The sequence below is a fragment of the Dromiciops gliroides genome, chromosome 1 (assembly GCF_019393635.1).
Source record: "Dromiciops gliroides isolate mDroGli1 chromosome 1, mDroGli1.pri, whole genome shotgun sequence".
NCBI classification, from domain to species: domain Eukaryota; kingdom Metazoa; phylum Chordata; class Mammalia; order Microbiotheria; family Microbiotheriidae; genus Dromiciops; species Dromiciops gliroides.
The window spans coordinates 709,519,542-709,546,700 of record NC_057861.1 but is presented as its reverse complement, the minus strand read 5'-3'; the positions used below and the strand labels follow the sequence as shown (position 1 = coordinate 709,546,700).

Genomic DNA, 27,159 nt, shown 5'->3' with positions numbered 1-27,159 from the left:
TCAAGCAAAACAGATTCCCCCATTGCCTATGTCCAAAAGATCTAAGTGTCAGTCTGTATTCTGAGTCCATCACCTCTCTATCTGGAGGTAGATGGTATGTTTCATTATTAGTTCTCTGGAATTCTGATTGGCCATTGTGTTGATCAGAATTCCCAAGTCTTTCAAAGTTTTTACAGTATTGTTATTACATAAATTATTTTTCTGGTTCTGCTCATTTCACTTTGCATCACTTCATAAACGTCTTTCCAAGTTTTTCCAGAACCATCCCCATTATTTCTTAGAGTACTCTATTACATGGAACATACTATATCATATACATATTATACATATATCACAACTTCTTTAGCCATTCCCCAGTTGATTGGCATCCTCTCAGTTTCCAACTCTTCATCACCACAAAAGAGCTGCTATAAATATGTTTGTACATTTGGTCCTCTTTCTTTGATTTTTTTTTGGGTAGAGACCCAGTGGTGGTATTGCTAAGCCAAATGTTATTCATCATTTTTAATTTCCTTTCAGAAATCAGCTATTGAGGAACCATTCTGCTGTGAGCTTTCTTCTGGGTCTTCTAATATTTCTTGGATGAAAGGACAAACCTCCTTGGGCTGTTATTCTCACTGCATGACTGCCCCCTTTCTGATTTCAGATGTTCCTGAAGATGTCTTTTACACTATGTTTTACACATGCCTTATCTTTCCTGTTTCATCTTGGGCTTTTCTCAGCTTCAGTTTCCTCAACTGTAAAATGATACTAATACTAGAACCCATTTCTCAATGTTGTTATGAGGATAAAATAAGACAATTTGCATAAAGGATTTTGCAAACCATAAAGCTATATTTGGTCTTTATAAATGCTACCTAGAAATCCTAGCTTATCTCCCCCATGAAACTGTGAACTTCTTGAGAGCAGAAACCACTTTACTTTTCTACATGTATCCTTAATGCTTAGCATGGTGCTTTGCATATAGTAAGTGTGAGTAAATTCTTTCTTTCCTTCCTTCCTTGAAAGTAAGGACTGTTTGCCTTTCTTTCTATCCCCAGCACTTAACAAAATTCCTGGCATGTAGTAGGAGCTTAATAAATGTTTATTGATATCATTATTATTATCCTCCTGAATCTGTAGGAATGCTCCTTGAGCATTTTTTCATCTCCATTCTTCCTTAGCCCATCCCATCACCTGGGGAATCATTAAATGTTAAATACCTATTCTGTGCCAGGCATTGTGCTAAGTGCTGGGTGTACAAAGCCCAAAACTCACTAAGTCTCTGCCCTCAAGTTGCTTAGAGTCCAGGGATCTTGTTTGTGGCTTACCCCAGTTTCCCTGACCCTCTTAGGATCAGTTGCCACACAGCTGGCATCCACTAATGTGCACATATCTTCTGAGATGCTTCTCCTCAGCTCTTTCAGTTGAGCAATAAAGGTGACTATTAGAAGAGAGGCTTTGTTAGCATGTGCTTCTCCTCATTCCCTGGAAGAGTCAGTTTTGAATCCAAGTCACTGGAGTTCTGCTGTCCTACTTACTCTCATCCCAGAGCATCTGCCAACACCCACACAACAAGCTTTACTGGCCTCAATATGAGTCAACAATGTAATGTGGCAGCCAGAAAAGTCAATGCAGTATGAGGTTATATTGTGAGAAAATGAGTCTAGGACAAGAATACCCATGGTACTCTTTCTCTACCAGACCACATCTGGAGTCTCATGTTCAATTCTTGGTGCCACATTTTAGAAAAGCCATTTATAAGATAGAAAGGGTTCAGAAGAGGTCAACATGGTTGGTGGAGGGCCTTAAAATAAGTTTATATGAAGTCTTTGAAGGACCTGGCAATGTTTAGACTAGAAAAGAGAAGACTGAGGACAATAGGAGAGGGTTGATATTTGTGTTCAGGTACTTGAAGGACTATCACATAAAAGAAGTTTTAGATTTGTTGTATTTGGTTACCAAAGGCCAAAAATGAATGGAGGTTGTAGAGTCAATTTAGGTTTGAAAAATAGAAGTTATTAAGAATTAGAGTTACTCAAAAGTAGAATGAACTACTTCAGGAAGTAGCAGGTTCTTCCTCATGGGAGGTCTTTAAGTAAAGGCAGGATGTCAGGCATTAGTTGGGCCAAATGGCCTTTCAGGGTCCTTCCAAACCTGATATTCTCTAATTTGGCATTAAATATTCACTTAGTACCCTGTTCTGAAATAGTTAATGTAGTGGATACATGAAGAATATGAGAGAGTCTCAACTTTCAAGCATCGCTCATAATTTAGTTAAGAGACTATGTTAACTTTCGGAGAATATGAGACAGTAGATGCTAGGTATCAAATGAAGGCAATGGACAGTCAGTGTCATAGGAACTCAGAGGAGGGAAAAGTTCCCAAGTGTGGTGAAAGAGCCTCAGATTTTGGAGTCACAGGGACCTGAGTTCAAATTCCAACTCTGTTGCTATTTACTACCTTTCCTTTTCTTTTTAAAATAATCTTTTACTCCTGCCATTACATGTTAAAATAAGTTTTAAAATTTTTAAAAGTTTTGAGTTACAAATTCTATCCCTCCCTCCTTTTCCTTCCCCCTCCCTGAGAAGGTAAGAAATCTGATATAGATAATGCATGGCAATCATCTAAAACATGTCCCTATTATTCATTTTGTACAAGAAGATGAACAAAAAATAGAAAGTGGAAAAATAGTATGCTTCAGTCCGTATCCATATAATGTTAGTTCTTTCTCTGGAGGAGGATGGCACGTTTCATCATGAGTCCTTTGAAATTGTCTTGGATCATTGTATTGCTCAGAATAGCTAAAACATTCACAATTCTTCATCATACAATATTGCTGTTGCTGTGTACAATGTTCTCCTGGTTCTGCTCACTTCCCTTTGCATCAGTGCATGTAAGTCCTTCAAGGTTTTTCTGAAATCATTCTGCTTTTCCTTTCTTATAGCACAATAATATTCAATCACAATCATTTACCACATTTTGTCCAGTCATTCCCCAATTGATAGGCATCCCCTCAATTTTCAGTTCTTATCCACCACAAAAAGAGCTTCCATAAATATTTTTTGTACAAATAGGTTCCCCCACTTTGATATAAACATAGAAGTGGTATTGCTGGATCAAAGGGTATGCACACTTTTATAGCCCTTTGGGCATAGTTCCAAATTGCTCTCCACAATGGTTGGGTCAGTTCACAACTCCACAAACAGTGTATTATTAGTAGCCCAGTTTTCCCAAATCCCCTCCAACATTGATCATTTTCATATTAGCCAATCTGACAGGTGTAAGGTAGTACCTTGGAGTTGTTTTAATTTGCATTTCTCTAATCAATAGTGATTTAGACCATTTTTTCATATGACTATAGCTTTGATTTCTTTGTCTGAAAACTGCAATTCTCTATATATCTGAGGAATGAAGCCTTTATCAGAGAAACTTATTGCAAATCCCCCCTACCCTCAGTTTTCTGCTTCTCTTCTAATTTTGGTTGCATTGGTTTGTTTGTGCAAAAACTTTTTAGTTTTATGTAATCAACATTATCTATTTTACATTTTGTAATGCTCTCTATATTTTGTTGGGTCCTAAATTCTCCCCTTTTCCATAGATTTGACAGGTAAACTAGTCCATGCTCTCTTAAATTGCTTATGGTATTACCCTTCATGTATAAATCATGTATCCATTTTGATCTTATCTTGGTATACTATTTTCCAGTTTTGCCAGAAGTTTTTGCCAAATAAGGAGTTTTTGTTCCAAAAGCTTGGATCTTCTGGTTTATCATCTCCTAGTTTACTGGGGTTATGATGTTTCGTGTACCTTATATTTTCCATTGATTCACAACTCTATTTATTAGCCTGTACCAGATTGTTTTGCTAATTACTGCTTTATAATAGAGTTTGAAAATCTAGCATGACTAGACCACCTTCCTCCATATTTTTTTCATTGATTACTTTGATATCCTTGACCTTTTGTTCTTCCACATGAATTTTGATGTTATTTTTTTCTAGCTCTATAAAATAACTTTTTGGTAGTTTGATTATTATGGCACTGAATGATTAGATTAATTTAGATAGAATTGTAATTTTATTATATTGGCTTGGCCTTCCCATGAGCAATTAATGTTTTTCTGTTTCCTTAGATCTGACTTTATTTGTGTGAAAAGTGTTTTGTAATTGTGTTCATATAGTTCCTGGATTTGTCTTTTCAGGTAGACTCCCAAGTATTTTGTATTGTCTACAGTTACTTTAAATGGAATTTCTCTATCTCTTGCTGCTGGACTTTGTTGGTAATATATAGAAATGCTGACGAATTATGTGGGTTTATACTTACTACCTTTTGAATCTCTAGCAAGTCACTTAACCTGCTCTTTGGGACTCACATTCCATATTTGAAGGGATCAAACTAGATTATTATGAGAGCCTTCCCATCTCTCAGTTCTCTACTCAACCAGTCTCAGTCTACTTCCTGGTAATATCCCATTTGGGAAGCACCCACTGACCTGGACAACTCTTACACTTCTCTTTCATCAAAACTTACAAGACCTCTGTCCCATTTCCTCAGGGCCCCATTAGATGATAATAATAAGCTCTAAAGAACTAAGCTGGGCTAGTGGGTTAAGAGCTGAAAATATTTCAATCATTCCCTTCACTGTCAATTTCTACTTGTGTGACATTCAGCAAGGCCCCTTACTGCTCTGGTTCAATTTCCTCATCTGTAAAATGAGAGAGTTGAACTCAGTTGAACTAAGATTCCTTCTATCTCTAAATTAATGGTCTTTTGATGCTTCATATGTCTGTGATTCAGGACTAAGAACACTTTCACAGGACATTCCTGAAGACTGTCTTAATCCAAAGGAATACGTTGAATGGAATGGAAAAACATTTATTAAGTGCTTATGGTATGCTAAAACTCATAACAGAAATAGAATAGTGAGATAGTTCTTGCTTTTTATTTTTAGAGGTTATCCAGCTGCATGACTCTGAGCCTATGTTTGGTACCTCTGTTAAAATGTGGAGATGTCACACAACACTATTTAGAGGTGAAACTGTCAGTAGAAGTCATTACTTATAGCCTAGAATACATGGCAGATGTCATATCAGGATACCCAGAAAGACCTGCCTCTTATCTCTGTTCTCATGAATAGTTCTTCAGTCCCTAGCACTGCATCAAGAATCAGGAAATGGGTGTTCTAGTCCACACCTTGCCATAACTTAGCTGTGTGACCATAAGCAAGTCATTTCCTCTTTCTTGGCATCAGTTTCCATACCTCTAGAATGAAAGGGGAGGACTGGATCCAAGGGTGCTTTCTAGATTTCAAGTTATAAAATCTGGCCATCTGGAAAATGAGGGGTTTGGGTTAGATAATGGCAGGATTGTCAATGTAGGGTGGGAAGAAACCTCAGAGGTCATCTCATCCAACTCCCTCATTTGATAGATGGAAACTCTAGGTCAAATAACTTGCCTAAGGTCACACAGATGATAAGTCACAGGACTGGGGATTCAACTCAGGTCTTCTGACTCCAAATTTGGTTTTCCATTCACTATACATTAAGGTTCTTTGCAGCTCTAGTCCATGATGGATTCTGCAGATGATTGATGGGCCCTTGCCTAACACTTTCCCAGAGATGTTATCCCTGTGCCCCCCTTTTCTCCTATTGGTAATTCCCCAAAGGCCCCGATTTCCCCTCATGCTTCTCAAGACCTCAGATCCAGCCCTATCTAGAATTGCCTCCCAGGAACAGTGACCTGATCTCTTCTCCTTCCTCCTTTCTACAGAAAGCCCATGGACCCGGCCTTTTATTCACCAGGCCTTTGAGTTTAGCTTGTTGCCAGGGAAAACAATTTCATTAGCCAATTCCCAGCAAGATGTTAAGGGCTGATAATGCCTTAATGTGCAATTCTCCCCTAGGCATTTTGTACTTTTATAGAGGAGTCCTAGGGACACAAGGAATGAAATACTGTGAATTTCAGATCCTGGGATAGAATGTCAGTGGAGATTTCCTTTTGGGGAATGAGAAAGGGGGTGCTTCCTGGCACCCTTCAAATCATGTATAGATAAGTAATCACAACTTCACTGGGCAGACCCTCCCCCCCCCCAATGGGAAGGCAGCATGTAGGAGGAAAAGGGCTAGGCTGTTAGTCAGGAATCCTGGGCTAACTTGCTAACTGTCTAATCAGGGATAAATGGCCTTCATCTTTGAGTCTCAGTTTCTTCATCTGTAAAAAGGGGACAGTAATAATTACACCACTTACCTCACACTGTCGTAGTGAGAAAAAAAATCCTTGGAAGCCTTAAAGCACCGTAGGAATGTGAGCTTTTGTTATCCTGTGTGTTCCTTGATGTTTAACTGGATGACATCTGAGGCCTCTTTCATCTCTCCAGATTCCATGGAAAGAACACTGATTTAAAATCAGGGGAGCTGGGTTTGCAGCTTGCCTCCGCCACTCGATATCTCTGACAAGTGTCTTTCCTTCTCCAGGGCTGCATGTTTTTCATCTGTAGAATAAGGGGCTGTGTGGGGCCAGGTGATCTCTGTGGGCTTGCTAGCTCTCAATGCAGGCTTTCTATCATCCTGCATGTAGTAGCTTGCTCTACATGCTGGGAATCGGGAGGTGGTTTCAAAGGTCACTCATTAGTTGTGTTGACTTTGGGCAACTCACTTTCCTTTCCTGTGTTACATTTTTTTTTCCATCTCAAAAACGAGGAGTTTGGATTAAATTATTTTGACGGCTCCTTCCTAAATTAAGCCTCTTTTCAGTCTAAATGACTTTTCTCTGCTTATCTCTTTCTCCATCTTTCTATGAAGTAGCAAGGCTGTGGATTCTGGTGTGTGGTTGGCCAGCCCTGGCTGAGAGAGGCTTTTTCCCAGTGAGCCTCCTATGGAAGTCCTGGCCTTGATGTCTGATTGTAGAGGTGGTGATCACAGGTCCCAGGGGAGCTGTAACTGCTCATTTTTCCCGATTGCCCCTTGGTGTCTGCTGCTGTTATATTAGCTTATTTTTCAGAGCCACCAGACAGGCTAATGTGCCGTAGGAGAAATTACAGGATACAGCATTGGCTGGTTCCTGAGCCCTTGGAGTTAAGGACAAGCGGAAGGAAGGCTGAGGAGCTGACCAAGGCCTGGTGGTTGTCAGACAGACCTCTCCTCCTCTGACTTCTCTCCCAAGACTCTACCAGGGTCTGAATGATGTTGATTTTAGAGGGGAAAGGGAAGTTGCTAGGTATCCTCCTCCCTCCCCATTCCTTTGCAGACTTTACACTAAGGAGGTCCTTAATCTTTTTTTGTATCATGAACCCCTTGGGCAGTCCAGTGAAGCCTGTGGACCCCTTCTCAGAATAATGAACAAATGAATGAAAAACAACGGCCCTATTAAGTATTTATGGTGCAAAAAGCACTGCATTCTCTTTAAACTCATAAACTAAAATATAGAGGATTACAAAGGAACTCAAAAAGATGGTAAAAAAGTTATCCAAATATTGCTTTAAAAAGTCCATGGATTTAGAGAGTGATCAGCCTGGGCCATTAGATCAGGGGTTTTCACATTTTATTGTGTATGCGATGGAACCTTGTAGGCCCCATCAACCCCTCCTCAGAATATTATTTTTAAGTAATTGAAGGAAATGCTAAATTTCAGCCAGAGGTTACTGAAAATAAAGTTGTAATTTTTTTCCTAAGTTCACAGGCTCCCTATAATCTATGCCATGATGTTAGGTCAAGAACCTTCACTTTAGAGAAGAAAATAGGAGCTTTGAATTTGCTTCTAAGGTGTAGCTTTTCCTTTTCCTCATCATTCCCCTTTCCTTCTCTCAGTTTTTGAGAATCCACATACCTGTGACTGACATCACGCACTTGGTTGCATTTCTCTGTGGGTGCGCGCATGCGCGCACACACGTACCCAGGCTTTCTCACATACACATAGCTAGGTGCTCACTTCCAGGCAGACACACTCATGTACATCCTCCTATTCACAGGTTTCCTTTCTTTGGGGGGGTGGAGGGGGGTCATGGAGCACTTCCTACCACAAGTCCTATAGATGCATGAAGGGTGTCATTCTAACATTTATATACTCTCATACAAATATCTGTGTTCTCAGGCAGACATGTGTGCATAGGCATGATCCCACACACCCCTAGGTGCTGATGCACTGACAAGCAGAGGCACACTCACTCATGTTCTTTCTCACATCTACACAGGTACTAGGCCATGAAGATACACCCATGGACACAAATTCACATAAAAAAATAATAACATTAAGCATGAAAATAAGTGACATTTTGATAGAGTTTTAAGGTTTGGCAAGAATGCTACATGTTATCACATCTAAACACACGTGACACGTACTCAGATGCTCTCACAGGCAGGTGGCCATAAACACACGTACTTCCTTACATACATGCACTTTGACACAGGCATTCTCATATTCACACCTTTACTCTCACATAGGAATGCCCACACAGTCATACATGTAGATGACACAAATATGCTCACACACAGATACACAAATGTGGAGTTTGGGCAGTATCCTTTCTCCAAAAAGTCCTGGCCCCTCATTTTCCCTGTCTAGAAGCAGAAGATAAGGTGATTTTTTTGGGACCCTTGGACCAATGCTATTGTTCCTTGAGGAATTGAGCTGTTGTTTTTCCCTCTCAGAACTCAGCAGTAGCTGCTTGGTGCAGAGGCCTCAGCTGGCTGTGTCTCTGGGCCTCACCCAGCTGGGATCCTGGTGTCTGCACTGAGCCTCGTAGTTACCTTTGGCTGCCCCCAGACCCGCATGGTAGTTGGGTGAGGATGAGGATTTGGGTTGGCTCATCCACTTGACTTTGCCTATATTTCTCCTCTTCTCACAAGCTCATGGAGGAGACAGGCTTTTGGTGGCACCATCTTTGGGTATTCTTCAATGATTTTGGGGCTGTGACTTGAGGTCACTGCACACCTCTTGGTGTGGAAAGGGCTTCTGCCACTCTCTTGCCATTTCCCAGACACCTTGGATGCCTCAGAGCCCACATCCATTCTCTCAAGGCTTCCACAGCTTAGAAAATTGGCCTCCCCCACAAGGAACCTGGTCTGACTGCCTTGTCCTCGTAAATTCCTTTTTTTTCCTTCAAAATTTAAAAACTGATGACATTGAAGGCTCTGCTAGCAAGGGAAAAGTGGGCAAAGCAAGTCATATTTCTGTGTGAGAGCAGGCTGAAGACATTAGGATTCATATGTCTGGAGTCTCCAAGCCTCAGCCACATTCAGCAAATTTCTACTTGCTCCCAGATTGGATTCACGTGAAAAGGTGATAAAAATAAGTAGGTATTTAAATACAGAACATCTTAAAACAGAAATGCTGGGCATCAGGAAGTTATTTTTAGCACAGAATTCATTTGCAAATGTCACAGCGAACATCCCTCACTTCATTTTTGAAAAGTTTTTTCCCCCCTCTTTTTAAATCCTTCCTTCGAAAGATACGTTTCTCTTTGTTAAGTTAACTAAGGAAATATTACTTACCCCCCCTTTTAATCTGGTATTTTTATTAAGGCTTTTCAACTTATTCTTGAGGCACTGAGACATAATAATGCATAGTTATTTAAATGCTAATAAGAGGAATAAAAATGCATAAACCCAGTATGGTCAGAATATTCTTGGAGATTCAGAGATGCTTGGAACATTGGGCCTGGAAGGGAGGAAGAAAAGAAGAGAAGAAGTATTTTTAAAGCACTTACTATGTGCCAGGCACTGTGCCAAGCACTTTTTTTGTGCCAAGCACTTTTACAAATACTATGTCATGGATAGAGCACCGGCCCTGGAGTCAGGAGGACCTGAGTTCAAATCTGGCTTCAGACATTTAACACTTACTAGCTGTGTGACCCTGGGCAAGTCACTTAACCCCAATTGCCTCACTTAAAAAAAAAACAAAAGCCAAATACTATGTCATTTGATCCTCAGAACAACCCTGGGAGGTAAGTGCTATTGTTCTCCCCACTTTACAGTTGAGGAAATTGAGGCAAACAGGATTAAGTGACTTGCCCAGGATCGTTCACCTAGTAAGTGTTCGAGGCCACATTTGAACTTAGGTTGTCCTGCTTCCAGGCCCCGGTGCTGTTTCAGCTCAATCAACTAGATCTCTGCATGCCCTCACACAAACTAAAGCCCAGGGATGGGTGGTGACTTGCCCTAGGTCCAACAACTGGTTTGGGTCAGAATTGGTACAATAACAGATGGTGTACTGGTTCTAGAGTCTGGGCCAGAATCCTACTGGTGAGATAACAGACAGGACACCCCGGTATCTTTGAAAACATCCAAATGAAATCACAAAAAGTTAGACATGACTAAACAACGTCAACCAGCTCTACTGGTGTGATAAAAGACAGTGTGCTGGTTCTAGAGTCTGGGCCACAGTTCTACTGGTGTGATAAAAGACAGTGTGCTGGTTCTAGAGTCTGGGCCACAGTTGTACTGGTGTGATAAAAGACAGTGTGCTGGTTCTAGAGTCTGGGCCACAGTTGTACTGGTGTGATAAAAGACAGTGTGCTGGTTCTAGAGTCTGGGCCACAGTTCTACTGGTGTGATAAAAGACAGTGTGCTGGTTCTAGAGTCTGGGCCACAGTTGTACTGGTGTGATAAAAGACAGTGTGCTGGTTCTAGAGTCTGGGCCACAGTTGTACTGGTGTGATAAAAGACAGTGTGCTGGTTCTAGAGTCTGGGCCACAGTTGTACTGGTGTGATAAAAGACAGTGTGCTGGTTCTAGAGTCTGGGCCACAGTTGTACTGGTGTGATAAAAGACAGTGTGCTGGTTCTAGAGTCTGGGCCACAGTTCTACTGGTGTGATAAAAGACAGTGTGCTGGTTCTAGAGTCTGGGCCACAGTTGTACTGGTGTGATAAAAGACAGTGTGCTGGTTCTAGAGTCTGGGCCACAGTTGTACTGGTGTGATAAAAGACAGTGTGCTGGTTCTAGAGTCTGGGCCACAGTTGTACTGGTGTGATAAAAGACAGTGTGCTGGTTCTAGAGTCTGGGCCACAGTTGTACTGGTGTGATAAAAGACAGTGTGCTGGTTCTAGAGTCTGGGCCACAGTTGTACTGGTGTGATAAAAGACAGTGTGCTGGTTCTAGAGTCTGGGCCACAGTTGTACTGGTGTGATAAAAGACAGTGTGCTGGTTCTAGAGTCTGGGCCACAGTTGTACTGGTGTGATAAAAGACAGTGTGCTGGTTCTAGAGTCTGGGCCACAGTTGTACTGGTGTGATAAAAGACAGTGTGCTGGTTCTAGAGTCTGGGCCACAGTTGTACTGGTGTGATAAAAGACAGTGTGCTGGTTCTAGAGTCTGGGCCACAGTTGTACTGGTGTGATAAAAGACAGTGTGCTGGTTCTAGAGTCTGGGCCACAGTTCTACTGGTGTGATAAAAGACAGTGTGCTGGTTCTAGAGTCTGGGCCACAGTTGTACTGGTGTGATAAAAGACAGTGTGCTGGTTCTAGAGTCTGGGCCACAGTTGTACTGGTGTGATAAAAGACAGTGTGCTGGTTCTAGAGTCTGGGCCACAGTTGTACTGGTGTGATAAAAGACAGTGTGCTGGTTCTAGAGTCTGGGCCACAGTTGTACTGGTGTGATAAAAGACAGTGTGCTGGTTCTAGAGTCTGGGCCACAGTTGTACTGGTGTGATAAAAGACAGTGTGCTGGTTCTAGAGTCTGGGCCACAGTTCTACTGGTGTGATAAAAGACAGTGTGCTGGTTCTAGAGTCTGGGCCACAGTTCTACTGGTGTGATAAAAGACAGTGTGCTGGTTCTAGAGTCTGGGCCACAGTTGTACTGGTGTGATAAAAGACAGTGTGCTGGTTCTAGAGTCTGGGCCACAGTTGTACTGGTGTGATAAAAGACAGTGTGCTGGTTCTAGAGTCTGGGCCACAGTTGTACTGGTGTGATAAAAGACAGTGTGCTGGTTCTAGAGTCTGGGCCACAGTTGTACTGGTGTGATAAAAGACAGTGTGCTGGTTCTAGAGTCTGGGCCACAGTTCTACTGGTGTGATAAAAGACAGTGTGCTGGTTCTAGAGTCTGGGCCACAGTTCTACTGGTGTGATAAAAGACAGTGTGCTGGTTCTAGAGTCTGGGCCACAGTTCTACTGGTGTGATAAAAGACAATGCACTGCTTCCAGAGTCTGGGTCAGAGCTCCACAGGTGCAATAATAGCACACTGGTTCTGGAGTCCAAGGACTGAGGCATACTACTTGTATGACCTTAAGCAAACCACTCAATCTTCCTGTGTCTTGGTTTCCTCATTTGTAAATGTAGGAAGTTGGTATCTAAGAAACCTTTGATCCTATGCACTCACACCTATCTTGCTGTTGATTATTCTTTCCTCTATTCTTGACCAACTAGGGAAGCAGCTTCACACAGTAGAAAGAATGCTGGAAATTGGAATCAGAGGATCTGGGTTCAGATTATGGTTCTCCTGATGTGTGTCATGTCCCATAAGCTCTCTAGGGCCTTGGTCTCCTTGAGGGAGGTAGTAACAAATTTCTCTTCCATTTCTAGATGTCATCCAATGGTGTTATGCCACTGTTGGTTGGAAGGAAGTAGGGGAAGCTATAGAAATTCCAGGGCTTTGGTTTTGAATTTGGGCTCTGTTCTCGATTTGCTGTGTAGACTCTCAATTTGTTTAATCTCTCTGTGCATCACTTTTATTATCAGTTACATGAATCAATTGCTCAGCAGGAGAGGAAGAGTGAGTGACTAAGGTGATCAAAGACATTTGTAAGAATGGATGGTTATTAATCCTACATCATAAAACCAACCTGCAAAGCCCAGTTTTCTCTTCTTGGCCCTAACAGAAAATTAGTGTCAGGGAAATAGAGAAAAAGTAATAAATAGAAAAATAGAGAAAAAAGCAATAAAGAAATAGAGAAAAAGTAACAAAATTGATTGTTTAAACCACAGAACAGATCTTACTCATTCACAAGACTCTGTCCTCCTAACTGGATTCCTTCTTCCTCCAGTCCCTCCCTGTGCCTCCCCACTGGTGCTCACACCATCTTCCTAAAAACAATTCCCCTGTTCAAAAGAAAATACTCAGTGACTCTCTGTTTAATCTTATACAGAATAAAATAATAAATAACATTATTTATTATCATTTAAAATAATATAATCCAGAAAATTCCTCACAGAATACAATATAGAGGATGCTCTTCAAGGCCTTATGCAACCTGGATCTTCCTTTCCTGCCTTCAAAGTTCCCATGACACATTCTACTTTTCAGCTTAAACTGGACTATATGTTAACTGCCACAAATCTCAGCCTGTCCAGTTTCGGCTCCTCTACATTTATTTGCACAGGCTTGTTCCCCTGCCTGGAATGCACTTCCTCCTTATCTTTGTCTTTTGAAATCCTTTTCTCCCTTCAAGGCCCAACACAGAAGCAACTTTCCCCAGGAAACCTTCCCCGGAAAGTCATTGTTTCCATCTTACATTTTTGGAGAGTGTTTTGTCTTGGTCTCTGCTTTTCTTCTGCTGAAGTCGATATTATATTATATTGATCTTTGGGCATGTTGTATTTCCTCCCTCCATAACAGAATATAAGTTCCTATAGAGTATGGACTAATTCACTTAACCCCTCCCCCTGCAACCTATCTTTGTATCTTCAGTATAAAGGACAACAGTGCATGAATAGTAAGCAATTAATGAATTATTTGGTTAAATCTGATAAGCATTTCTTCATTGTCTACTGGGTGCCAGGCACTGGAGGTTCAAGACAAAAAATTGGAATACTGCTCTTGCCCTCAGGGAGCTCACATTCTGCTAAAGGAGAATAGCATACACACAGATAAGTAAATGCAAAATATATATGGAATAAATATGAAGTAATTTGGAGGTGAGGGGCAGTATGAGCAATCAAGAATGGCTTCATGAAGAAGGCATCACTTGAACTGAGCCTTGAAGGGAGCTAAGGGTTCCAAGAAACAGAAGTGAGGAGGGATAATATTCCAGATATATCCTCTGAGCAGGACACTACTTGTGACATTTCTGGGATTCCACTTTGGAAGTAGCCTTCAGGGCCTCTGGCCCAATTGTCTTCATCTCAGTGGTGTCAAATGGTATGTCTTTATATTACATAGGCTTTAAGTTTCTTGAGGGAAGGGATTGTTTCATTTATGTATCTCCAGTACCTGTTATAGGCAGCTATAGGTGGTGCAGTGCATAGAACCCTGGACTTGGAATCAGGAAGACTCAACTTCATGAGTTCAAATCCAGGTTCAGTCACTTACTAGCTGTGTGACCCTGGACAAGTTACTTAACCCTCTTTGCCTCAGTTTCCTCTTCTGTAAAATGAGCTGGAGAAGGAAATGATAAACCACCCCAGTATCTTTGAAAACATCCAAATGAAATCACAAAAAGTTAGACATGACTGAACAACAATGACAATTATCTGATACAATACCTGGAGCATGATAGGCACTTAACAAATGCTTGCTGGTTGGTTTGTTGATTCATCTGAAGGAAGACTTATCTATCTATCTATCTATCCATTTATTTATTTATTAATTCATTATTTATTTATTTAGTTGTTTGTTTATTTCTTTATTTTGGGGGGGGGATGGGCAATGAGGGTTATGTGACTTGCCCAGGGTCACACAGCTAGTGTCAACTGTCTGATACCGACTTCGAACTCAGGTCCTCCTGAAGCCTCAGGAAGACTTAAATTTGAGCAATAGCCCTAATTCTCTTGGAGCCAAATCTCTTCTGTGAATAGGGAAATGTACCTTGAGGGTTAAGAACAAGGTATGACTACAGAAAGGAAACTGATTTGCTTGCGCTGCTCACAAATTGGTCTTGACATTCATTCATTCCCAAACAGGAACCCTCATAGCTATTTGAAACAAGGTCAGCCTTGTTGATGAAATGATCTGTTTTCTCTACAGAACTTACTTACTGAAAGGGTATGATGCCTACTTCTACCTGGAATCATCCAATGATAGGCAGACCAAGATGGACCCTTAGATTTCACTGAATCCAACTTTCTCAATTTACAGACACAGAGACTATGACCCATAGAGGGTGGCAACTTGCCTGAGGCCACACAGCTAGATCATGATAGATCTGGGACTACAAGGATACTATTAAATGAGTGTCAAGTTGTATCTAGCCATATGGTAATGGGGGGATATTTCAAAAGCAATTGGAGAAGGGAATGGCAAACCATTCCATTATCTGTGTCATGAATATCCCAAATGGGGTCATGAAGAATTGGACATGACTGAAAAATGACTGAACACCAACACCAACACCAACATTAACACCAAAACCAAAAGCAATAGATTTAGAGTTTGCTCTTGACTTTGAAAGACTAGAACTGTGGGGGCAGCTAGGTGGCACAGTGGATAAAGCACCAGCCCTGGATTTTTGGAGGGCCTGAGTTAAAATCTAGCCTCAGACACTTGACATTTACTAGCTGTGTGACCCTCTGCAAGTCACTTAACCCTCATTGCCCAGCCAAAAAAAAAAAAAAAAGAAAGGAAAAAAAGAAAGACTAGAACTATGTCAACAGGATGCTTGGCACCCAGATAAAAATGAAGGTGTGGATTCTGATGATAAAGTAGAGTAAAGGACAGTTAGATTGTTTTTGGACTGGTTGTATGGCTGAACCCAAAGTCTAGTTATTAATTGCTCTTTGTCAACTTGGAAGACGTTTCCTGGTGGTATTCAAGGAATCTATGTTTGTTTTTATGCTATTTAAATTTTTTTTAGAGAATGAAAGCATAGTCAGCATATCAGGTACATATCAAACTCCCAGAAAACCCCAAAGTGAGAGAAATAGCTAAAAATTGTGGATGACAAAATGTCTTGACAAACTAGAATGTAGAGTTGAATCTAATAATGTGAAACAATTGGTATAAATGTAAAGTCTTACATGGTTTAAAGAAACCAACTCCACATGTATGGGATGGTGGATGTATGTTGTGATGTTTGTCTAGAAAAGATCTTGAGGTGTTAAAGCTTGTGACCACCTGAATCCAGACTTTTTGAATCTTCTCTTTTCCAGGGCAACCATATATATTTCATTCAACCAATTCTTACATGGTATCTCAAGTCCCTTTATTATTTTTCTTGCTCTTCTTCTGGAAAATTGCCAGTTTATCAATGAACTGAAACAGTGGTGCTTGGGCAGAGGATGATAAGCTAGAGGCATTAGTGCTGCTATATTCAGCCTGGGCCAGATCCCATCTGGGGTAGACTCAGAATTAAGAAGACAGGTTCAAATCCCAGCTCAGATACTGTGTGATCTTGTACAAATAATTTAATTTCTCTGTGCCTCAGTTTCCTTAGATGGAAAATGAGGGAGCCTCACTCAATCATTTCTAAGTTCTCTTCCAACACCAAATTTATGCTGTTGTGATCTCTGAGCAAATAATTGAAAGTCTGTCTTGTGGGAAGGGAAAGAGACTGAACCCCTAATTTTTCCAGTGAAGGGAACTCTCTCTACCAGTGCAGAAAAATGCCTTCTCAGGAACTCATAGTCTTAGAAAGTTACCTAGAGCACTGAGAGGTTAAATGTCCTTGCCCAAGGTCACCTAGTATTTGTCACAGGTGGGTTTTGATTCCAAGTCTTGTTGGTTTTGAGAACAAACTCTTGGTCAACCATATACCTTATATGGAAGAGGAACCAATTAGTTTTGTTATCCTTGGCCCCAGAGGGTAAAACAAGGAGGAATGGGTTGAATGTGGAGAATGATATCTGTCGCTTTGATGTGAAGAACTTGGTCCCAAAGAGAGTTGCCCAGAAGTAGCATGGGCTTCTAGATGAAGTGCTGATGGCTTTTCCCTCATTAGAGATGTCCAGGTACAGGCCAGTGATGACTTTTTCAGCGTGTAGAGGGGAGTCCTGTTTCTGATATGAGTTGGATTTAATGGCTTCTGAAAATTCTTCAGCTCTGACATTATGAGACTCTGTGAGTGAGGAAGTGCATTCTTCCCTGCCCCCTTTAAATCAGATTGGGAAACTGAGGTTGATCAAGGGTTAAAAGGTGAAATTATCTGTCTAAGGTCACACATGAATCAGTGGCATAGAGGACGAATGGCAGGAGAATTGGGAGGGGATGGAGTAAAGAAGGGACAAAGGGGAAGAAGTGGGGACCAGAAAGAAGAAACCTAGAGCCATGGAATTTAGTGCTGTATGGTATCTTGGAAGCCTAGTACCTTTCTAGTTCTTTCTGGGTCTTGGCACCTAAGTCTTCTCTGCTTTGTCTTCTACTCCAAAACACAAAGTAGTCAAAGTTCTAGTCCCTGAGGGAATTACAGTGGTAAATAAGATGGAAATCCTTCCCGCAGGCAGCTAACAGTGTAATATCCCATAATAATCTCCCTCACCCTAGGTCTCATAGCTGTCATAGTCCTAAAGTGCCCAAACTACTTTGGGCTAGGTGGTGTAAGAGCATTAGACTTGGAGTTAGGAAGACCTGAGTTACAATTCTCCCTTAGACTCCCTTTACTAGCTTTGTAACCCTGGCTAACTTTAATCTCTCTTAGCCAAATGAGGGTAATATAGCACCTACCTCACAAGGTTGTGAGGATTGAATTGAACATATGCAAGCCTTAAAGCATTATATAAATGTTAGTGATGAGCATGATGATGATAACCACAGTACTTACACTACTACATTTGAGGGTTATTATTTAACTTGATATGTAGCAGTACCTTTTCTCCCCAAATAGACTGCAAGCAACTTAAGGGCAGGGCTGATATCTCATCCCTTTTTTCCTTCCACTAAACTTAGTGAAAAGTTGATAAATATTTAAGTACAGAACAGTAAAAGATATTTAAACTGAAGGAAATCACTGTATAATATAATAAGAGTAAGTAACATCTATAGGTCACTTACTATATACCAGACATTGAATTAAGTGCTTTATAAAGGTTAAATGACTTTCCCAAGGTCACACAGCTAGTAAGTGTCAAGTGTCTGAGGCTGGATTTGAACTCAGGTCCTCCTGAATCCAGGGCCAGTGCTCTATCCACTGCACCACCTAGCTGCCCCACACCGAATATACTTTAATACCTTGGGAAAGTCATTCAGCCTCTTCTTGGCCTCAGTTTCTTTATTTATAAAATGAGAGGGTTGGATTAGGAGTTTAAATTGATGATCCCATGTCTCAGCAGTGAAACGGACAGAAACTAATCACACTTTGCTTTTAGCCTCTGCTTGTCCAGGTGGTATTTATGCAAGGATTGGTTTGTGACCAAAATGATTAAGCATAAAAACTCATTTGCATATAAATGGAGTGCTTTTCATAGCTGCTGGGACTCAGGGCAATGCTGTGGACTTGATTGGTTCTGGCATTTGGGCCCTGAAGACCTTGTCCCTATGGCTTAGGTGGGAAGAGGTAATGTAGAGATGCTAATAACAATAGTATGCTCCCATTTTTCTGGCACTTTAATGTTTGCAAAATGCTTTACATACATTATTGCACTTTATTCTCATAACAGCCGCATGAAGTTGCTGCTATTTTAAAAAATAGGACTTGTGATTTCCTTGTTTTAGAGAACTCAGAGGGAAAAACAAAACAAAACAAAACAAAACTCTTTCTTCCAGTCTCTGACACGGGGAAGTTATTTAAGAAATGCTTTTCAATTGGTTGAGTTGATTGTTTATCAGTTCAGATCATCTACTTTGCAATTGTATAGGTTTTACCAGTTTCCTAGCTGCTATTACTATCCTCATTTTATAAAGGCTAGATTAAGTAAGTGACTTGCCTGGAATAATGAAGCTAATAAGTGTTAAAGGTGGTATTTGAACTCAGCACCTTCTTGACTCTATCTTCAGCATTCTTTTGGTCATACTACATTGCCTTTTTGGAGAATGGGAGGGGAGGCTGGGAATCAGGCAACCTGAGTTCTTGTATATGTGACATTGAATGACCCTTCCCTTCATCAATACCTCAATTTCCTTATCTCTAAAATGAAGGGATTGGCCTGGTTTATCTCTGAGGTCCATTCCTGTCCTAAAATTCCACGTTCCATGATCAATTTTTGAAATGCTTCTCTTCCTCCCTTGTCCCTCCATCCATGTGTATCACTGAACATTAAGTACACAATTTCTTTAGAGTTATCTCTTCATCCCCAGGAATGCTGAGGTCAGCTCACCTAGGAAATCTATAGTTCCAGATTGTCCAGGAACAACAACAAATGTATATGGTGTCTATTATGTTAAGCACTCTGCTCAGTTCAGTGCTGGTGATAGAAAGACAAAATGACATATTATAATATCCCTGCCCTCATTGTTTGCATTTTACTGAGGATGGAGAGGAGAAGTAATATACGATAATTTGAGGAAGCAGAGACTACTAATAAGTGGAGGCAGGGTGATCAGCAAAGGATTCTAGTATTAGATGGCAAAAAAGGTTTCTAGTAAGAAGCAAAGGATGGCACAAAGCATAGGTAAGGACATGAATTTCGGAGATGTGGGATGGCCTATGCAAAGGCATCGTGGTAGAAGCCAACAAATTGAGGGAGAAGCAAGTAGGCCAGTTTGGCTAACATGTAGAGAAATGTGAGATAATGGGGAAAAGTTGTCTCTAATCAGACTTGAATTCTAAACTGAGGATTTTGTATTGTGAATTCAAATTAATAGGGAGCCACTGAAGTTTCTTGAGTAGGGGAGTAATAGCATTATCTCTTTGCTTTACAAGAATTATTTTATGGCAGCTGTGTGGAACATGGATTGGAGAGGGCAAAGATGGGAATCAGAGAGACCAATGAAAAGGCTGCAATAGTTCAAGTAAGATGTGACAAGATCCAGAACTTTAGTGGTGCTTATATGACATCCCAAATAACCTGAGTTCTGCATGTGCATGCCCAGCAGAATTATAACTAGGATTTTTTTTCACTAGGATGAAACAATTAGGATGACAGTGGAACAAAAGATGGCTCAATTGAAAATGTAATTGAATTTAGACTCCAGCTTCTACCTCTTTAGGGTTAGGGGGTTGAAGGGTCAAGTAGGGAAGGCCATGGGATAGAGCTATCACCCTGATTGGATCCTGATCAGGGAATGGAGTAGGCTAATGAACCCTTCTCCATAATCTCTGTCACAGGGGTAAGCAGAGGTGTTTTGAAGTGTGGAAATGACAGTCTCTGCTAGAAATGCCTCCCCCTCCCCCATAGATGAAGTATATTCCCTTCAATGTCAGCATCTTTGGACAAAGCTCCAATTGTCCCACCCTGGTTATGGTTCTTATGCTCATGGAATGATTGACATGTCTACAAGCAAATGCTTGTGTCTGAAGATTTAAAAGAAGAGTACCGGGGGCGGCTAGGTGGTACAGTGGATAAGGCACCAGCCCTGGATTCAGGAGGACCTGAGTTCAAATCCAACCTCAGACACTTGACTCTTACTAGCTTTGTGAGTCTGGGCAGGTCACTTAACCCTCATTGCCCTGAGGGGGGAAAAAGAAGAGTACCTGAAGGTATAGATAATGGTTTTGAGAAGGGCAAAGCTCTGGTCAAGAAAAGTAGACATTATGAAAAGTAGACATTAACTAGCTCAATGACTTTGAGAAGGAAAAAGACTTATGGTACTCAGTTGGAACTATCTTCCTTCTGGATCTTTTCAATCAACTAGTAGAATTAATACCATTAATATTAGTCCTCATGACTTTTTGGGTTGGATTTAGATCAGATGCCTGAAAACCTTGGCATCTCTGGTTTGCTATGGTTCCTGAGGAAGGTAGGATTTGGTGTATCTAGGGAACCTGCCATTGATAGAATTGTCATGTATTGGCCCATCCTATTTTGCAACAGGAAAGATTTCTCCTGTCAGGAAATACATTGGCTCCTGAAGTGCAGCCCAATTCCTTTGTGATAATTCTAATTTTTCCCTATATCGAGCCTCCCTGTAACTCCCACTCATTAGTCTTTATCTCCTCCTCTGGGACAAAGCAGAATGAGTTAATATCTCTTCCCCATGAAAATCTTTGAAATATTTGCAGACAGATGATGCCTTTTCATCTTCAGACTAAGCCTTTGTGATTTCTTCAATTGATCTTCACATGGTATGGTTCTGAGTCCCCTCACCCTCTTGCTGTCTCTCTGGAAATACTGAAGAAATGCTGGAGGAGGCTACATATGGAAGAGGTAGAAAATAATTTGATTAGGCTTTGAAAGATGGTTAGCATTTGGATGGCCAGAAGCTAAGGAAACTGTTATGTCTAGTTTCCTAGCTCATAAACTTGAGTTTTGCTCAAGCTGGTTCCTGGTCCTGCTCTTTGGAGATGATATGGTACAGTGGAGAGATCACTGTCAGTGGAAAGATCATTTGTCTCTGGATCAGAGAACCTGGCTTCAAACGCCACTTCTGACATGCTATCTCTGTGATCATGGACAAGTCACTTACTCCCCTCTTCCTCATTAGCCTCATTTTCCTCATCTGCAAAAAGATGTGGTTGTTAGCTCTGTTGTCCTATCATCCTGTCCACCCTTGCCTGGTATCTTGAAATTTACATTCCTCCATTTCCTGCATTTATAGAGACCCCCTCCCCCCAAATCATTTTTTACAGAATTCTGGCCTCTTTCTATTCTTAATAAACTCAGTCCTCAGCTACCTCACTCATTTAAGGCTCTTCCTTCTTCTTGTATCTTGCACACATCTTTTCCTATTATTCTTTCTCAGTCATTGCCCATTACAAATGAGAGGGCAATGACATAATTGGCATTGAGACAACCTTGGAGAGGAGAGTATTCTTCCCCCTCTTTTTGACTAGATCTAGGGGGCAGTTCAATATGAGAGCCATTCAGATTCAGACATTCTATAGTACTTCTCCTCCTCCTCCTCTATCTGGATTTTGGATAGGAGAGGAAGGGAGATGGAGGGAAAGAGATACTAACATCCTCCAGGGGGAGGGTTCTACAGTGGAGCTTCTGTTGGGTACCTTCCTAGATCTACTTAGAAGTCTGGGAGGAAGAGCTAGGAACCAATCAACCCACTTCCTTGGAACTTTCTTTTCCCAGACCTCTTCAGGCCTCTCCCTACAAGACTTTTGGGAACAAGAGGAAGGGAGTTCACATTTGACCTGGGTGTTTTCTTACTTGGAAACACCTGCTTGTCAGGACTCTTAGAAATCTGTCTTCCTTCAAAACTTATTTGAAACTTCATTTTTTGGGGGAGGCTTTTCTTGGTCCCTTCAGCTGCTAGTACTACACCTGGTAAGATTACCTTTCATCAACTCTGTATTTTGTAAGTATCTATGTTCCTTAAATGTAATTTCCTTGAGGATGGGGAGTGGTTTTGCTTTGTATCTCCAGTATTTAGAATTGTGCTTGGCCCATCTAAGCAGACACTAAGCATCTATAAGACCACAGGGACTTTAAAGGCCTTCTAGTCTAACCCCACCTAATTATACAGATGTAGAACCTGAGACCCAGGCAAGGTAAATTAATTGCCCAAGGGCAGTGGTCAGAGCTGAGATTTGAACCCAGCTTCTTTGATCCCAGAGCTAGTGCTTTTTTTATTATGTACCAGATTTGTTGATTGATGGAAAGGAATGTACCTGAAACTATTTTTTTTTTTTGGTGAGGCAATTGGGGTTAAGTGACTTGCCCAGGGTCACACAGTTAGTAATTGTTAAGTGTCTGAGGCCAGATTTGAACTGAGGTCCTCCTGAATCCAGGGCCAGTACTTTATCCACTGTACCACCTAGCTGCCCCTGTACCTGAAATTTCTTGATGAGAGAGAAAGAAAGAGGAAGACAGAGAAATAAGGAAGAGAATAAGAAAAAGAGAGACAGGGAAATAAAAGGGGAAAAGAAGACTAAAAGAAACTATATAGGGTGAAAGAAAGACAAATGGAGGGGAGGACAAAAGCATGAAAAGTTTTGGCTATCCTCCATCCATGCTTTTTCTCTGGGGCACCTGAGTTGGCTGCCTCCTGCCCATCCCTAGAACATGTGGCATGGTGCCCTGTCCCTAGCTCTCAGGTGTGGCTGAAACCGGGGGAAGGAGAGAAAGCCATTGCTACTTCCAGGTCCTTTGTCACCCAATGCTTGCTGTGGCTGCTGGCAGGCAGGTATTCGGTGTCCCCTTGGGGGATTTGGTTCTTGGGTTGGCAAGAGCTGCAGATACATTTATCTGACTGCCTTCCAGGCTGGCAAGGGAACCGCTTCTGAATTTTATTCTCTCTCTTCCCCCCTTTCATTTCTCTCTCTTTGTACTGACAAATGGTTCCCATAATGGACCCAACCCCAAGGAATGGGGGCCCAATTACTTTCTTGGCCTTGATGGGTCTTGTGGGACTTTTTGGTGCTTGTCAGATGAGAGATTGATAGAGCAGCGAGAACTAGATCTCATGCTGGAGGCCACGAAGCTGTTGGACTAATGACTTCCTTATTAATATGCATGAGCTGTCTCATTTAGCTGGTGCTCTTGGGACTTGATTAAAGTAAGGAGGACTGCTGCTGTGGGAGAGGCCCGTGTGCGATTCAGTTGGCGGTGCCTTCTATCCTGGAGCAAGCAAGGACCATGTCAGTCTGGTGGGGGTAGATTTAGACTTCTATGAGCAAGCCACTTTTCCTTCCTTTGTGTGTGTGTGTGTGTGTGTGTGTGTGTGTGTGGTTATATACTGGTAAATGTGGATGTGAAGGAGGTCTAAAGATAAAAATCACATGAGTGTATTTATTTATGAGGATATACTCCTGAAGATATATGTGGGTAGAATGTGTGGGTATGTAGGGAGTTGCTGCATTTATGGGACAGTATATGTGGGGGTTGGGTGGATGGCTGTATATAGGGATGGTACTTGTGAGAGGGAGGGAGGGAGGGGGAGAGAGAGACAGAGAGAGACAGAGACAGAGAGAGACAGAGAGACAGAGACAGACAGAGACACAGAGACAGAGAAAGACAGAGACACACACAGAGTAGTATGTGGTAAAAGGAAGGCATGCTTGTGTGAGAGTGTGCATAGGGAGATGGAGGCGCAAATGTGAACAGTCCTGTGTGTGAGGGTATGAATGAGAAAAGGTAGAGAAAATGGCTTCCTAGCTAAGGGCAGCCTTTCTCTTAACTTCTGCCCTGTGCTTATTCCCATAGGTATCAGGAAGGGGCCATGACCATGTAGACACCGGCCCTGGGGAGTAGCAGCATGGACAGCGCTGAATGGGGACGCCTGGGTCTGCAGTCGTGAGGCCCACCACCACCGACCTTGGAGCTGGGATCCCTGTGTGTCGAGGTGTTCCTCTCCGAGCTTGCCACAGCCACCGCCACACTGGCCCGTCTCCATTTTCTCCCTTGGAATTGGAGCCGACTGCTCAGAGTTGCTAAAGTTGCTTCCTTCCCGAAAGCCGTATAGACCTATAGCTCTAATTGGGAACCTGCTTCTTTTCCCCTCTCACCTAAAACAGATAAGTAAAAAATAATAATAACCCTTGGATCTGCCCAAAGTGGAGCAGGAACCTCAGCAAAAATGGGAGACATGACCAACAGCGATTTTTATTCCAAGAACCAAAGAAATGAGGCCAACCATGCAGGCGATTTTGGGTGTACAATGGAGGAGCTCCGCTCCCTCATGGAACTTCGGGGGACAGAGGCTGTGGTCAAAATCAAGGAGACCTATGGGGACACTGAAGGAATCTGTCGGCGTTTGAAGACCTCGCCTGTGGAAGGTAGGTGCCACCCTCTTGGAATTTCAAACCCTGAACCCTCTCCTGGACTCATAGGGATGCCTACTTTCTATTTTGAAAGTAGGGCTGGGAATGAGGAAATCTGAGAATTGGGGAGCTAGAGAGGCAGTGGTAAGAGGGAGATTGGGAAAGAGCAAAAAAGGTGTTAAAAACTGAAATGCCAATGTCAGCAAATATAGCTTGGCCAGATGAGGTAGCAATTGCATCCTGCATTTCAGACAAGAGAGGGTATGGAAGGCTCAGGCACAGTATCCCTTTGGTGGAGGAGCAGGGTTTGCAGGCTGTCAGTGAGACAAGGAGAGAAACCGAAACCTTGTTTTCCTCGTCTGATCAGTTCCTTTGACATGAAACCAACCCTTTGGTGTCATTATTTCAGTGGCCAGCTGTTCACTGGAAACCTTGTTGTGCTTCAGGGTCTTCTGTTTTCATATCCCCTGTTCTGTTTGTCTCATGTGTAAGCATGGCTCCACCCCCAGCCCCAGATCCCTAGAAACAGCTGCTGCATTGATCCTGTCTCTCTTCTCCCCCCCAACCCCTAATAAGCACCACCCTGAGCCCCAACCCTGATGCTGTTACCTTGCATTAGGCTCGAGCACACCGAAAGATCTTAGTTTCGTCTTTCCATTTAGTGAAATGTACTCGATAGGAACTTTTCTTCAAGGTGAAGAGGGGCCACAATAGCCTATCATGTTTACACCTGTTTAAAAAAGTCTTGACTCTGTTTTTAAAATGGGAGCTAAATTCCAACTTTTCTGAAGCCTCCTCACCCATCTCCATGGTACTTCTCTACCTCTGACTTTGCTGGAAATCCCTGAGAATTCTTGAGTTCTACAGCTGCTGTATAGGCATGGGATGAGGGCAGTTATGGGTTGAGGCAGGGTGGGAAAGAGCAGAGGACTTTCATAGCAAGATAAAACCATAGCTCCCACTCCATTTCAAGTCTCTTGGGTCCATCTGGCAAAGTCATGCCTGTGTTGCTTTCCTGCAGATGCAGGATTCTTTTAGATTCATGAGGAAAGAACTGTGGCCACTGGCCAAGGCATGGGTTGGTACCAAATCTGGAATAAGTAGAAATACCCTTTTTGACTTTGTTGTAGGCATTATTTTGGAACTCTTTTTGGCTGTCCCTTATTCAGAACCTGGGGAAAAGGAAATGGGAGGCTGGGAGCTCTAGCTTTTGTTACTGTGTGCTCAACCCATAGTGGAGCTAGAAAAAGGGAGATGAGAGTTTTTGCTCTATTCTGTTCCAATCAGACTTCCTTTCGTGTACTGTTTATTTAGTCCTGGGCAGCACACTTTAGCAAGGACAGAGAAGGAGAATGTAGGAGGATTAGAGCACATGCCACACAAGGAGAGGTGGAAAGAATTGGGGATTTTCATTAGGCAGGGCAAGATTTTGCTATCTGCAGCCATTTGAAGGACAGTCTTGTTGAAGAGTGAGTTGGCTTGTTCTGCCTGGTCCCTGAGGGAAGAACTGGGAGGGAGAAATGGTTGGAAATTTACAGAGAAAGAAAATACAGAAAGATACAGAAGAGGAAATTTAAAATTGATGTTAGCAGTTAGAGCTGATGGACAGTAGAATGGGCTTCTAGGGGTAGTGGACTCCCCATCAGTGAGCATATTCAAACAAAGCCTGGATGATCACTTGTTGGGTGTCTTAAAGGAAGTTCTTGTTGGGGTGTAGGGTGGCCCAGATGGCCTCGTGAGTTCCCTTCTAATTCTGAGATTTGCAGATTCTCTGAATCCTGTTTCCTGGAAAGGGAAAAGAGTTGAGTTAATGGTCTCTAGGAATCCTGTGATTCTAGGAGTTGGGATGAAACAGATAAGGGGATCCTAGAAGGAAATGATGGCATTGCAAGCCTAAGGGCTGGTTTACCCAGTGCCCTTTGTACTTTGGGTCAATACAATAAGGAGCCATTGTGGTGTGGGCCTGAATCTTGGCCTTTGAGGGCTTTTCTGGGGGGGGGCGGGGCACAAGTCCTGGTGGATCCTACTGAGCTTCCAGAAAGACTCAGAAATGTGCTTGGTTGCAGGCTATAAGTCTGTTGTCCCAGGACTAGACTCCAACCTCAGAGGCCCTTCCCTTGGTTAGCCACAAGGCTCCAGCTGTAGAAACTCACAAAGATCATCTACTAGGGTCCAGGAAATTGATGATCTTCATTTGGGAAGAGAGGGCCAAAACCAAAGAAATCACAGAGCCCGGAAGGTTGATAGCATGTCTTGGTGAATGGTGATGTGGGGGAGGATAGACAGTGAAGGCTTGAATTGGGAACAGGAGGACATAGGGAAAGAGCATGTCTAGTGAGAAGCAGGTACTAAGTCTGGGATGGAATGGGTGAAGAAGAAGGCTGAAGAATGCTACAGGGGTTAGCAAAGTGAGGGATAACATGGCAACCTTTAGTGGCCCAAGTGTAAGAAGTGTGAACGGGAAACCCTGTCATGCTTTTTGGTCCTTTCCCTTCAGGCACCTGGTGTGACTAGGTCTGCCTGTCTATTTACATGGGCAGCTTCCTCCATGTCTTGCTCAGAAGTCACAAATCCCT

General features: G+C 42.2%; 1 protein-coding gene across 11 annotated transcripts in view; it reads left to right on the top strand.

The window, feature by feature from the left end:
• Positions 1–27,159, top strand: part of ATP2B2 (ATPase plasma membrane Ca2+ transporting 2) — a 696,441-nt gene that overhangs the window by 412,432 nt on the left and 256,850 nt on the right. For all 11 annotated transcript variants that reach the window (XM_043971621.1, XM_043971693.1, XM_043971614.1 and 8 more), the window contains one exon: positions 24,027–24,598. In XM_043971621.1, the coding sequence (XP_043827556.1) occupies positions 24,400–24,598 (199 nt within the window). In that variant the 5' untranslated portion in view covers positions 24,027–24,399. The remainder of the gene's footprint in view (positions 1–24,026; positions 24,599–27,159) is intronic.